This window comes from Oncorhynchus kisutch, linkage group LG8 (genome assembly GCF_002021735.2).
Source record: "Oncorhynchus kisutch isolate 150728-3 linkage group LG8, Okis_V2, whole genome shotgun sequence".
Classification (NCBI taxonomy): Eukaryota; Metazoa; Chordata; class Actinopteri; order Salmoniformes; family Salmonidae; genus Oncorhynchus; species Oncorhynchus kisutch.
Window position 1 is genome coordinate 60,637,004 of NC_034181.2, and position 15,028 is coordinate 60,652,031.

At 47.9% G+C, this 15,028-nt stretch overlaps 1 protein-coding gene across 1 annotated transcript in view; it reads right to left on the bottom strand.

Annotated features, from left to right (window-relative positions):
• Nucleotides 1–15,028, bottom strand: part of LOC116374865 (neural-cadherin) — a 203,097-nt gene that overhangs the window by 9,771 nt on the left and 178,298 nt on the right. Inside the window, exons 29-31 of the mRNA XM_031830758.1 lie at nt 6,499–6,763; nt 5,744–5,924; nt 4,853–5,097 (exon numbers count right to left, since the gene is read on the bottom strand). Of these exons, the coding sequence (XP_031686618.1) occupies nt 4,853–5,097; nt 5,744–5,924; nt 6,499–6,763 (691 nt within the window). The remainder of the gene's footprint in view (nt 1–4,852; nt 5,098–5,743; nt 5,925–6,498; nt 6,764–15,028) is intronic.

Here is a 15,028-nt window from a genome sequence, read left to right on the forward strand (position 1 = left end):
AGGATGTGTGTGAGGCCTCTCCATATCTCCCTCTCTGTCAGACCCAGTGGCAGGTTCACTCAGAGTTCTGACTCACTGTGTTTTTATAAGGAGCCCCGGCCGCGAGGAGAGGAGGCTGCGAGGCACTGCTCGTCAGTTCACTTCCACATCAGCAACCCTGAGAGTTTTCACAGACACACAATCCCCCCTCCCCCAAAAAACAGAGCCTGGCATCACATGGCCCAAACAGTCCATGGGTAGCTAGGCTCTTCTCACGGACGGAGAGGATAGGCTGGCTACCACAGCCTGGTACCCAATCAGGTACCACTACTATGGAGTCAAACAGGGATTTATTCTGTACATTCCACCATGTAGCTCGTTCTATCTGCAAATTCCTACTTCTGTACACTGTGGACTCTGTGGCTTTTGCAGTTGTCTCTTGTCATTGAGGTCACTGGACAACCTTGAAACATCTGCAGACTAACGGACCATACTCATACAGTTGATGACGTCATTCTACTGTATTCGTTGATAGTGCCCATGACGAGCCCTCGGGCACAGTGGTGTAAAAGCCATAGGTTAGAGCCTGCTGGATGGCTAAGGGGCATACTGAGACATACAAACACACATAGCCAGAGGAGATGCTGCAAGTCTGCAAAAAACTAGGCATTATTGCCTATTGGCATTAGGGGAATATCACAAATATCGGAGGAATCTTGGAGAGATGTCCTCTCTGCCCCTCAAGATAAGGCACCTTGGCAGCACAACACCCGGTGCACTACACCAGCTATTATCTCTGTGGGTCTATGGGCCTAAACAGATCATTTAGGGCTACGCACTCATCTTCATTTATAGATCGATCATTGGTCTAACAAGCAAGACCTAAAAGCTGGACCCTTTAACTGAGCCTGTAGCACCACCCTCCTACAAAGGAACACATACTGCAGTCAAAAGGCACAGCTTATTCCCAACTAAAATCACTTTGCGTTTAGTCTACGACAGCAAAACTGAACATTGGGTAATTTTCACGGATGCAATTTGTCCCTCTCCAATACAGTTCTGGCAAGCTTCACTGAAATCTATTTTTCGGACAAGGAGAGCAGGCCTCCTGCTATTTCCTTTCCAGCTGTAGCTAGCTGAGAGTGTGTGAGACAGTGGGGAGGTTCCTTCTGCATCCAACGGAGGAGGGAGGTGGGTGAGAGGAGGAATTGGAGTGGGTGAGGAGGTGGAGGCGTATAGCGTTCGCATCATGCCATAAACCTATTAACCGTTAAGAAAAGGAAGCTTCAGAACGAGATGCTTTTGTTCGGCTTAATGTCAAGAGAGCCAGAGCCCTTTACACTCCCAGTTATTCAACTGCTTGGATTCACTCCAAACAAACTGGATTGAATGCAGCTGGGAAGAAAAACCTCTCTCTCGATACTTAAGTTGCTGTGAGTGGAATTCTTGGCCGATTGAAATTCTATCCAAAGCCGTAGTGCATTGATCTCAATATCTTTGGGTTTCGGTAAACAGCACATTGTGCGCCTACAAATCAAGTAATTAACACGTAAAAAGCAACAGTGGCTGTGGATGATCAAGGTCATGTTGCCTTTAAAATTAAGCAAAGGTATGAGAGGGGAAATTAAAATTGAGTGACGGCTAGAAGTTGAACGCCCGATGAAGATGGAGGACAGGACAGTCGGAGACAGCCAGCACATTAACACCTGATCTAGTGACTGACTATGACTGGCTGACACTAGATTGACCAAAAGGCATGTATCAAGGTGGACTACGGAGTACTGGTCAAAGGGACTCATTTTCACTGCCTGTCATAACTAGAGTATAAGCTGGACCTTGCTACCGTAGCACGGTCCATACGCTGCCCACACACGGTCACTGTTTGACTCAGGCAATTTCTACTAGACCTGTCAATGGACTTACAGCACAGTGCTCTACCTCAGCTGACAGACCGATAGGGGAGATGGATGTTCAGTTCATGTTTAAAGTATCCCAATAATTCTGTTATTACGGGGCTATCACTCAGTCAAGAGTGCGCATGAAGTCGGTTGGTTGATGGACCTGGCCTTGAGTGTAATGGCGACCTTTGATGGTGTTCATACGGTATAGTAAACTTTGTTAAACTGGAATCTTGTCGTTGTGTCATTTCCAATTAACATTGGTAGCAGAGGATGGTTAATAACTACAATGTGCCCCCTCGCTTCGACGAGAAGAGGTCGTACAAAAGTTGGAAAAATGAACTTGGAAGCTGGACACGCGTTACTAATCTGGACGCGAAAAAGCAAGCACTTGCGGTGGTATTATCGCTGGAGGGAAGAGCGAGAGACACAGCACTGGAAATAGCCGTTGAGGATTTGAACGTGGATGATAGTATGGGAACTTTGATAAGAGCACTGGATTCTGTATTTCTTAAAGAAGAGAAAGACGGTGCCTGCGAGACATATTCAACAGCCACATGTGTTAAGAGAACAAGGTTGATCCAATCTGGAAACTGGACCAACTGTTAAATACATGGTATTCCACATACAGCAACCGTCATTGGACGAGCAGGAAAAGCCAAAGGAAAACACCAGAAGTGGTCCAACTTGCAGTACTCTGAACCAGCTACACTTTCTGGTACAACAGGGCCAGCTGACCTGTCACTTGTAGATCATCTCAGAATTGAACCAATGGAAAATAGAGAAAAACAGAATGACATTCAAAATGATGATGTACTTGAAACAAAGGACGTGTCATTTGACTCCGCTAAGCTAGGTGAGCTCAGTAATTGGAGGAAAAATTTAGTGTTTGAGGAAGTCAAAGACATTGGTCAAAAATGTGTCTCAACAAGGTGGGTGTGAACCCTTAAAGAATCCTTAACTGTGTCTAGTGGCTAGAGGTTTTGAGGAGCTGGCTGCTAAACAACTCCCAAACGACTCATCTAGTGGCTAGAGGTTTAGAGGAGCTGGCTGCTAAACAACTCCCAAACGACTCATCTAGTGGCTAGAGGTTTAGAGGAGCTGGCTGCTAAACAACTCCCAAACGACTCATCTAGTGGCTAGAGGTTTAGAGGAGCTGGCTGCTAAACAACTCCCAAAAGACTCACCAACATGCGCCTCAGAGTCACTCAGATTGCTGACGTCAGTGATCTGCCAGAAGAAATGGAAACTTAATTCCATAGACATCAAATCTGCATTTTTGCAGGGAACAGAACTGTCAAGGGACATTCACATCCGACCTCCCTCCAAAGCTAAAAGTGAAGGAACACTGTGGAAACTAAAAAAGTGTGTGTATGGCCTGGCAGATGCATCACTCTACTGGTACAACAAAGTCAAGGTAACAATGCTGAATATAGGTGGAAAAATGTCACAAGTGGATCCTGCAGTCTTCTACTGGCTTGATCAAGACTGCAATGTGACTGGAGTACTTGCCTGTCATGTTGATGACTTTATCTGGAGTGGCTCACAGACATTTGCTACAACTGTGATTCCACACCTCAAAGCTGTTTTCCAGGTCGGCCGTGAGGAGCATGATAAGTGTTATGTTGGCATAGAGTTTATTACAGTTGATGGAACAATACTGATGCAACAGGAGAGCTATATCAAGAATCTTCAACCCATTCATATGGATTCTTCAAGAGCCGTACAAAGGAATGGGTGGAAGGAGGAAGACTCTCACCTATCTGTTGGCAGTCAAAAAGGATCAGAAGGGTTGTCCGAAGCACACTTGCTGGAGAAACACTTGCTCTTGCGGATGGAATTGACAATGCTATCTATCATTCTTGCAACTCTGTTCTCAGAGCTTAGCACTGGTGAGACAAAACGGCACATTCCACCTGTAGTTTGTGTCCCTGACAACTACTCATTAGTTGATGCTGTGAAGTCGACCAAGTCTGTCACAGAGAAAAGACTTCGTCTTGAGATTAGCAGCATCAAGGAACTTATTCAAGCACAGAGAATCCAGCGGATTCTGTGGTCGGCCACAAAGGAACAGCTTGCTGACTGTCTGACTAAAAAAGGAGCATCGGGTCTTGTGCTCCTACAGGCTCTCAGTAATGGAAAGTGTCAGCTTGAGTAATACAAATAAAAACTGTTCACACAACCCATTTGTAATGGGGATCTTGAATAATACTTGGACATTTAATTATATTGTTGATGTTTTATTTGTCTTTAAAGAAAAGGGGAGATTGTTAAGTTCATGTTTTAAGTATCCTAATATTTCTGTTATTACGGGGCTATCACTCAGTCAAGAGTGCGCATGAAGTCGGGTTGGTTGATGGACCTGGCCTTGAGTGTAATGGCGACCTTTGATGGTGTTCATACGGTATAGTAAACTTTGTTAAACTGGAACCTTGTCGTTGTGTCATTTCGAATTAACAATGGACACGACAAGAGGTTTAATGGGAAGAGGAGAAGAGTCAAGAGGGAGGATTTGATGTCCAGTGTTACCATGAAGATGACACAGACAGGCAGACAGACAGAGAGAGAGAAAGAGACAGACGGACGGACGGGTGGCAGACAGACAGACAGGTGGCAGGCAGGCGGGCGGTCGATCACCAGAGCCGGAGCAGGCAGCAGTTGGTATAGCTACCTAGCAGCGCCAGAGCAGGCAGTATTTGGTATAGCTACCTAGCAGTGCCAGAGCAGGCAGTATTTGGTATAGCTACCTAGCAGTGCCAGAGCAGGCAGTATTTGGTATAGCTACCTAGCAGTGCCAGAGCAGGCAGTATTTGGTATAGCTACCTAGCAGTGCCAGAGCAGGAAGTATTTGGTATAGCTACCTAGCAGTGCCAGAGCAGGCAGTATTTGGTATAGCTACCTAGCAGCGCCAGAGCAGGCAGTATTTGGTATAGCTACCTAGCAGCGCCAGAGCAGGCAGTATTTGGTATAGCTACCTAGCAGAGCCATGAAGCAGATGCAAATGGCGAACAGGGAGCTGAAGCTCAGTCCCACGTCGTCTCGGTAGATGGCCAGCGCCACCTCGCAGTGGCGCCCCCGGTAGCCCTCGGGGCAGTGGCACGTGAACTTGGAGGGCGACTGTGCCAGGCAGGTGCCCCGGTGGCACGGCCGACTGGCACACAGGGTGTAGATGCAGAACTTCCCCGTACCATTCAGCTTCACCATGTGGCCAGGGGGGCACCTAAAATAAAAGATGGAAGGAGGAGCAAGAGGAGACATTAGAACATGTGGTTAAAAGAGAGCGATAAAAACAGAGGTTAGATCTCTCCTTTCTGATTCCCATATTCTATTTTGGTCCTCCACTGTACTCAGAGGATAGCGGATAACACAGTAAATTGATCAAAACAAATGCATCTCAATTAAATAGTTACTCGTGACTTAGACTCTCCCCCATTTTCCACCCACAGGTTACGGTGCGGTGGAGCTGTGACCCGGACACGGACAGACACAGAGACACACATCGGCATACACACGTATGATGTGAAACCAGTAGGACTCACACAGAGCATTAAACCAGGCTGAGGAGCAGCAGCGAGGATGAACATTATATCCCAGGGACTTTTCTAAATCACCACCATTACCAGAATCAGAGAGAGGAGCTAGACCAGGGGGCCTGGGTTGAATAGCTGCCCACACACTGCCTGGCAACATTTGACTCAGGCATGTCTACAGCCAGCCCTGCAGGACTGAGGTGTATCAAAAGGGCCTGGTTTGACTGATGGGGGGGATGAGGGGAAGTTTGTCTAAGTTTAAAGGCTGCGAGAGGATGAGGCACTGGCCTGTATGACATAGAGAGAGATTTGAGAATTGTGTTCGATCATGTGTACCTGCACTCATGTACTCTCCAGAGGTCAACGCAGGTGAAGGGGGGGCTACATTGGTTCCTCTTGCAGGAGTCGGAGGAGCAGCCCAAGGAGAGCCCCTGGGAACTGACCACGGAGACCCCGTCTCTGGACTGGCCATCCAGAGGCACGTATCGACCGTTCAGCCTCAGGTCCCGAATGCAACCTTGAGAGAGAGGAGAGGACAGTGTGACAATCAAGCACACACGCACACAAGGACACGCTCTGACACACAAACACGCACCACTTACTTTCTTTGCCATGCTCTGACACGCTTACAACACTAGTCTTTCAGGGGTTTTAAAGTCCATTTAAAAAACACGCACACGGTCTGTTTCTGCCTGAGGCAAAGCTGCCTGACCACCCTTGTATTTTCACATTCTATTGTCTCTCCCCCTGCACGCCACATGCCATTTCCACAGCACTGCAGAGCACTGCACTGCATACTTTCATAGCCGCGTCACACTTTGTCTGCCACATACTAACCTCCCCTAGGGCAGCCATCATCCCCTAACTCTAAAGATGCATCTGTGTGAATTATTCATTCACAAGTCATATGAATCATTTAGAAATCGGCAATACAATACTTTGTAATCTCACTGAAAAGAGGATTATGAATTGATAAAGCCCCTAACTCTGGCTGCATCTTATTGGAAGGCTATGTTCTCAAACTGTCACTAACTGTCTGCCTCGCACGCCCAGCCTTTCCCATCATGCCCCATTCCCTGCAGTCTTCTCACCCTGGAAGCTCTTATTGGAGCCTGAGGGGAAGGCGTTTCCCAGCATCACCACTGCAGGGTCGGTGATGATCTCTCGGCTCCGGCTTGGAGCTGCACTGGTCTCCCGTCTGCCCCCGCCCCCGTCCAGACGCAGGGTCAACTCGTTGTCATGGCGATCCAGGTAGACCTCGTGCCACTCGCCATTGTCAAGGCGATAGGAGGGCAGTGTCAGGTTGTAGTCTCCATCTCCTAGGTTATAGAAGACAGCCAGTAGGCCCTGGTAGATCTGGAGGAGAGGAGAGAGTTATTGGAGACAGACAGTAGTTCCTGGTAGATCTGGAGGAGAGGAGAGAGTTATTGGAGACAGACAGTAGGTCCTGGTAGATCTGGAGGAGAGGAGAGAGTTATAGGAGACAGACAGTAGGTCCTGGTAGATCTGGAGGAGAGGAGACAGTTATAGAAGCCAGACAGTATGTCCTGGTAGATCTGGAGGAGAGGACGCAGTTATAGGAGACAGACAGTAGATCCTGGTAGATCTGGAGGAGAGGAGAGAGTTATAGGAGACAGACAGTAGGTCCTGGTAGATCTGGAGGAGAGGAAACAGTTCTAGGTGACAGAGAGTAGATCCTGGTAGATCTGGAGGAGAGGAGACAGTTATAGGAGACAGACAGTAGGTCCTGGTAGACCTGGAGGAGGGGAGACAGTTTTAGAAGACAGACAATACGTCCTGGTAGATCTGGAGGAGAGGAGGCAGTTATAGGAGACAGACAGTAGATGCTGGTAGATCTGGAGGAGAAGAGATAGTTATAGGAGACAGACAGTAGGTCCTGGTAGATCTGGAGGAGAGGAGAGAGTTATAGGAGACAGACAGTAGGTCCTGGTAGATCTGGAGGAGAGGAGACAGTTTTAGGAGACAGACAGTAGGCCCTGGTGGATCTGGAGGAGAGGAGAGAGTTATAGGAGACAGACAGTAGATCCTGGTAGATCTGGAGGAGAGGAGAGAGTTATAGGAGACAGACGGTAGATCCTGGTAGATCTGGAGGAGAGGAGACAGTTATAGGAGACAGACAGTAGATCCTGGTAGATCTGGAGGAGAGGAGAGAGTTATAGGAGACAGACAGTTTTTTATTTATTTTTTTATTTCACCTTTATTTAACCAGGTAGGCTAGTTGAGAACAAGTTCTCATTTGCAACTGCGACCTGGCCAAGATAAAGCATAGCAGTGTGAGCATACAACAAAGAGTTACACATGGAGTAAACAATTAACAAGTCAATAACACAGTAGAAAACGAAGGGGGGGTCTATATACAATGTGTGCAAAAGGCATGAGGAGGTAGGCAAATAATTACAATTTTGCAGATTAACACTGGAGTGATAAAAGATCAGATGGTCATGTACAGGTAGAGATATTGGTGTGCAGAAGAGCAGAAAAGTAAATAAATAGAAACAGTACGGGGATGAGGTAGGTGAAAAGGGTGGGCTATTTACCAATAGACTATGTACAGCTGCAGCGATCGGTTAGCTGCTCAGATAGCTGATGTTTGAAGTTGGTGAGGGAGATAAAAGTCTCCAACTTCAGCGATTTTTGCAATTCGTTCCAGTCACAGGCAGCAGAGTACTGGAACGAAAGGCGGCCAAATGAGGTGTTGGCTTTAGGGATGATCAGTGAGATACACCTGCTGGAGCGCGTGCTACGGATGGGTGTTGCCATCGTGACCAGTGAGCTGAGATAAGGCGGAGCTTTACCTAGCATAGACTTGTAGATGACCTGGAGCCAGTGGGTCTGGCGACGAATATGTAGCGAGGGCCAGCCGACTAGAGCATACAAGTCGCAGTGGTGGGTAGTATAAGGTGCTTTAGTGACAAAACGGATGGCACTGTGATAGACTGCATCCAGTTTGCTGAGTAGAGTGTTGGAAGCCATTTTGTAGATGACATCGCCGAAGTCGAGGATCGGTAGGATAGTCAGTTTTACTAGGGTAAGCTTGGCGGCTTGAGTGAAGGAGGCTTTGTTGCGGAATAGAAAGCCGACTCTTGATTTGATTTTCGATTGGAGATGTTTGATATGAGTCTGGAAGGAGAGTTTGCGGTCTAGCCAGACACCTAGGTACTTATAGACGTCCACATATTCTAGGTCGGAACCATCCAGGGTGGTGATGCTAGTCGGGCATGCAGGTGCAGGCAGCGACCGGTTGAAAAGCATGCATTTGGTCTTACTAGCGTTTAAGAGCAGTTGGAGGCCACGGAAGGAGTGTTGTATGGCATTGAAGCTTGTTTGGAGGTTAGATAGCACAGTGTCCAGAGACGGGCCGAAAGTATATAGAATGGTGTCGTCTGCGTAGAGGTGGATCAGGGAATCGCCCGCAGCAAGAGCAACATCATTGATATACACAGAGAAAAGAGTCGGCCCGAGAATTGAACCCTGTGGCACCCCCATAGAGACTGCCAGAGGACCGGACAGCATGCCCTCCGATTTGACACACTGAACTCTGTCTGCAAAGTAATTGGTGAACCAGGCAAGGCAGTCATCCGAAAAACCGAGGCTACTGAGTCTGCCGATAAGAATATGGTGATTGACAGAGTCGAAAGCCTTGGCGAGGTCGATGAAGACGGCTGCACAGTACTGTCTTTTATCGATGGCGGTTATGATGTCGTTTAGTACCTTGAGTGTGGCTGAGGTGCACCCATGACCGGCTCGGAAACCAGATTGCACAGCGGAGAAGGTACGGTGGGATTCGAGATGGTCAGTGACCTGTTTGTTGACTTGGCTTTCGAAGACCTTAGATAGGCAGGGCAGGATGGATATAGGTCTGTAACAGTTTGGGTCCAGGGTGTCTCCCCCTTTGAAGAGGGGGATGACTGCGGCAGCTTTCCAATCCTTGGGGATCTCAGACGAGATGAAAGAGAGGTTGAACAGGCTGGTAATAGGGGTTGCGACAATGGTGGCAGATAGTTTCAGAAATAGAGGGTCCAGATTGTCAAGCCCAGCTGATTTGTACGGGTCCAGGTTTTGCAGCTCTTTCAGAACATCTGCTATCTGGATTTGGGTAAAGGAGAACCTGGAGAGGCTTGGGCGAAGAGCTGCGGGGGGGGCGGAGCTGTTGGCCGAGGTTGAAGTAGCCAGGCGGAAGGCATGGCCAGCCGTTGAGAAATGCTTATTGAAGTTTTCGATAATCATGGATTTATCAGTGGTGACCGTGTTACCTAGCCTCAGTGCAGTGGGCAGCTGGGAGGAGGTGCTCTTGTTCTCCATGGACTTCACAGTGTCCCAGAACTTTTTGGAGTTGGAGCTACAGGATGCAAACTTCTGCCTGAAGAAGCTGGCCTTAGCTTTCCTGACTGACTGCGTGTATTGGTTCCGGACTTCCCTGAACAGTTGCATATCACGGGGACTATTCGATGCTATTGCAGTCCGCCACAGGATGTTTTTGTGCTGGTCGAGGGCAGTCAGGTCTGGGGTGAACCAAGGGCTGTATCTGTTCTTAGTTCTGCATTTTTTGAACGGAGCATGCTTATCTAAAATGGTAAGGAAGTTACTTTTAAAGAATGACCAGGCATCCTCAACTGACGGGATGAGGTCAATGTCCTTCCAGGATACCCGGGCCAGGTCGATTAGAAAGGCCTGCTCACAGAAGTGTTTTAGGGAGCGCTTGACAGTGATGAGGGGTGGTCGTTTGACTGCGGCTCCGTAGCGGATACAGGCAATGAGGCAGTGATCGCTGAGATCCTGGTTGAAGACAGCGGAGGTGTATTTGGAGGGCCAGTTGGTCAGGATGACGTCTATGAGGGTGCCCTTGTTTACAGAGTTAGGGTTGTACCTGGTGGGTTCCTTGATGATTTGTGTGAGATTGAGGGCATCTAGCTTAGATTGTAGGACTGGCGGGGTGTTAAGCATATCCCAGTTTAGGTCACCTAACAGAACAAACTCTGAAGCTAGATGGGGGGCGATCAATTCACAAATGGTGTCCAGGGCACAGCTGGGAGCTGAGGGGGGTCGGTAGCAGGCGGCAACCGTGAGAGACTTATTTCTGGAGAGAGTAATTTTCAAAATTAGTAGTTCCTGGTAGATCTGGAGGAGAGGAGAGAGTTATAGGAGACATACAGTAGATCCTGGTAGATCTGGAGGAGAGGAGAGAGTTATTGGAGACAGACAGTAGGTCCTGGTAGATCTGGAGGAGAGGAGAGAGTTATAGGAGACAGACAGTAGATCCTGGTAGATCTGGAGGAGAGGGGACAGTTTTAGGAGACAGACAGTAGGCCCTGGTGGATCTGGAGGAGAGGAGACAGTTATAGGAGACAGACAGTAGGTCCTGGTAGATCTGGAGGAGAGGAGACAGTTTTAGGAGACAGACAGTAGGCCCTGGTGGATCTGGAGGAGAGGAGAGAGTTATAGGAGACAGGCAGTATATTCTGGTAGATCTGGAGGAGAGGAGAGAGTTATAGGAGACAGACAGTAGGTCCTGGTAGATCTGGAGGAGAGGAGGGAGTTATAGGAGACAGACAGTAGGTCCTGGTAGATCTGGAGAAGAGGAGAGAGTTATAGGAGACAGACAGTAGGTCCTGGTAGATCTGGAGGAGAGGAGAGAGTTATAGGAGACAGGCAGTATATCCTGGTAGATCTGGAGGAGAGGAGAGAGTTATAGGAGACAGACAGTAGGTCCTGGTAGAACTGGAGGAGAGAGTTATAGGAGACAGACAGTAGGTCCTGGTAGATCTGGAGGAGAGGAGAGAGTTATAGGAGACAGACAGTAGGTCCTGGTAGATCTGGAGGAGAGGAGGGAGTTATAGGAGACAACAGACTACTGTTGGTATATAATACCCCTCTCTTGCGATTATATACCAACAGTAGTCTGTTGTCTCCTATAACTCCCTCCTCTCCTCCAGATCTACCAGGACCTACTGTCTGTCTCCTATAACCACCCCCCCCCAAAGTTAAGATGCAGTACACATACGCTAAACAAAGCCAATAGCACTTGGACAATCCACTCAACAAACCAGCATAGTTCTTCTGATACACAGGCAAGAGGACATCAATGTGAAGGCAGACTAAGGACAGAGATATTAGGGAAAGGAAAATGTCAGGAGGATGATGATTGTGTGACTCTGGAACCACAAGGAAACAGTATAATCACAGAGGGCTGGATCTGATAAGACCCTGCCACACACTAACTGAATTAAACATACTGCCTCCGTAATTAGAAACATCAGGGCCTGGGGAATTAAATATGCCTCCATTTATTCAGCAACTCTCTTTTAACTTTTCCTCTAGAGGGCGGGTCATCTGGGCTCTATGACATACAATCACTTTCTGGGCTGCTCACATTTTCAAAGAACTTCCTTTCTCTATCATCCACACATCTATCTCTCTCTCTCTCTCTCTCTCTCTCTCTCTCTCTCTCTCTCTCTCTCTCTCTCTCTCTCTCTCGCCACATCACTACCACTCTCTCTCTCTCTCTTTCTCTACATCTCTCTCTCTCTATATATATATATATATTTCACTACATCTCTCTCTCTCTACATCACTACATCTCTCTCTCTCTCTCTACATCACTACATCTCTCTCTCTCTCTCTCTACATCACTACATCTCTCTCTCTCTCTCTACATCACTACATCTCTCTCTCTCTACACCACTACACCTCCCTCCCTCCCTCCCTCCCTCCCTCCCTCCCTCCCTCCCTCCCTCCCTCCCTCCCTCCCTCCCTCCCTCCCTCCCTCCCTCCCTCCCTCCCTCCCTCCCTCCCTCCTCCCTCCCTCCCTCCCTCCCTCCCTCCTCCCTCCCTCCCTCCCTCCCTCCCTCCCTCCCTCCCTCCCTCTACCTCCAGCTCCACCTCTACCTCCACCTCTACCTCTACCTCCACCTCCACCTCTAGCTCTACCTCTAGCTCTACCTCTAGCTCTACCTCCACCTCTACCTCCACCTCTACCTCTACCTCCACCTCCACCTCTAGCTCCACCTCTAGCTCTACCGCCACCTCTACCTCTAGCTCTACCTCTACCTCTACCTCTTTGGCCTATCCTTATCTTTGTTCTTATCACCCTCCCTCCACTTCCACCTCCACCTCCACCTCTACCTCTACCTCTACCTCTTTGGCTATCCTTATCTTTGTTCTTATCTACCTCATTCTCGATCTCTCTCTACTCTGTTTCACAACAACAAGCTCCCTTGATCTCAGCCCCAATCCAGGAAGCCTGACAGTTTTCATTTTTTTTATACAACATGCCTTTCTCTTTCCTCAAATCTTAAAAGGAAAACAAATTCCATTTCAGCCTGGCCCGAATGATAACCACTTGACTTTCAGAGAGCAATATTCATTTAAGACAAACAGTTTATTTGCAGCCAGGCACGCAGATCGATTTAAAAAACGTCCTGCGAGGCTCCCACTGAGCATAATTTGCAAACACTCATTTTATTCCACCGCTGATGTCGACGTAAACAGTGGTATGTGACGAGCAGAAAGAGAGGAGATGGGGGAAGAGTTTCTGACGTTTACCTCGACCTCTACTTCCCCCCCCCAAGCTAAAAGGCTACATCTGTGAACTGCTTACCTCCTGATACACCACCCCATCAGCTGGCTCAGATGCATGAGAAAAAGCAATGAGCTCCACTAAGATGGGTCCAAGGTTGTTTTCCTGGTGAGAGATTGCTTATTCCAAGGTTTCCTAATGAACTATTAATTATCTTTAGACCTCAGTGGGATGGCACTTTTACCAGACTAAGCGAGTGCTGCCGAGGCACCTCATGTTCCCCCCCAATTAAAGCTGAATGGGAATGTGCTCCATTTCCTGCTCTCTCTCTCTCTCTCTCTCTCACACACACACACACACACACACACACACACACACACACACACACACACACACACACACACACACACACACACACACACACACACACACACACACACACACACACACAGGTGGCGACTGTGGTTCAGGTTGCTGCCAATTCCCTCTACTGCACCCAGCGAGCGCTGCTCTGTCCCCAATCTGCATTAGTAAGAATACATTTAGACGGAGTCAAAAATCTACTTCCAATAACCCCTATGGCCAGGGTTCAGGTGGAATGAAAGTATGAAGATGAAATGAAAGATGAAGCCAGGGTTTATAACTGGGTGGGAATAAGGTTGAGGTATTTGTGAATGTTTATGCAACCTCTGTCTTTTCCCCGTGTACAGTATATTATCCCCGTGTACAGTATATTATCTCTGTGTACAGTATATCATCTCTGTGTACAGTATATTATCTCTGTGTACAGTATATAATCTCTGTGTACAGTATATCATCTCTGTGTACAGTATATTATCTCTACGTCCTTCCAGATCAGCAGCCTCTTTATTACTTTCAAAAGCCTTCTATATAACCCCCAGCTGGCTGAATGAAGTAGCTGCCTCATTATACAGTACATTGATCCATGCTACCTACCCATTCACACACAGGGTGTTGGCAGAGAGAGAGAGAAAACCATACAGCTATCAGACAATCAGAAACATTTCTGATCTTGGATACAGGTGGGATCCAGTGCATCTCTCATAATCGAAGGCATCAAGGCATAGGGAGAGAGTAGAGGACATCTGACAGGTACAATATGCTCCCGAGTCTATATTCAGGCTACCAGACAATTCAGGCTACTCCTGTCAAGTATTAATTGACAGGAGGCTCAAGACTTCTCCTCCCTTTTGTTTTACTGGTGTTAACAATGTTAAAATGGCATTTATCATCCCTATTGTCTGGCCTTTACCGGGGCTAGAAGTGAAAATGAATGCTAGCCTACCGACTGGCCACAGACGTCAATTCAATGTCTATTCCACATGAGTTCAATGTTATTTAATTGAAATGACGCGGAAACAATTTGGATTCCACCAGTGTGTGCCCAGTGGGTACCCTTACAGATCAGAGACACCTCTCTCCCAAGAAACCCCAGGAGGCATCTGCTCCATCAGGACGGAGGACCAGAAAAAAGACAGAGGGAATGAAAAGATAAGGGCTACCGCTGTGAGGCTTCAGCCACACGAGTCACACTGCGAGCTGCGCTAATGAAATCTCTAACCTGCCACTCCGGAGCGCGAGCTGCACATCTCAGCGCTCTCCTCACGCCAGTCTGATGGCATACAGATAATTAATCAGTGACGATTTGAGGAGAGGAGAGCGGAGAGAAAAACAAAAAGGTGCAATCAGCAATCTAAGCACGCCACTGTGAGGCAGGTATTCCTCCTAAAACAAGGAGTCCATGGAGTGTGGGGGGCACAGCTCACGCTCCTTCTGAAAGCCTCCTCACGCTGAGCTTACGTTCAGCCAAGAGAAACACGCACTAACGTGGACCGAATGAAAGCACACACGGCACTACAACGTTGCACTTCTGTTGTGGGTTAATACCGGAGGATGTCTGCAGGACTGGTGCGTTTCACACTGGCTGCACACGGAAAACGCCTGACATTTATGTTCCTGTGATGAATCCATTCCCCACGTTGTGGCATTGTAGTAAAGATATGTGGATGATGGAGAATGTTAGGGGATGAGAGAAAATGTTGTAAAAACAGCAGTATACATAA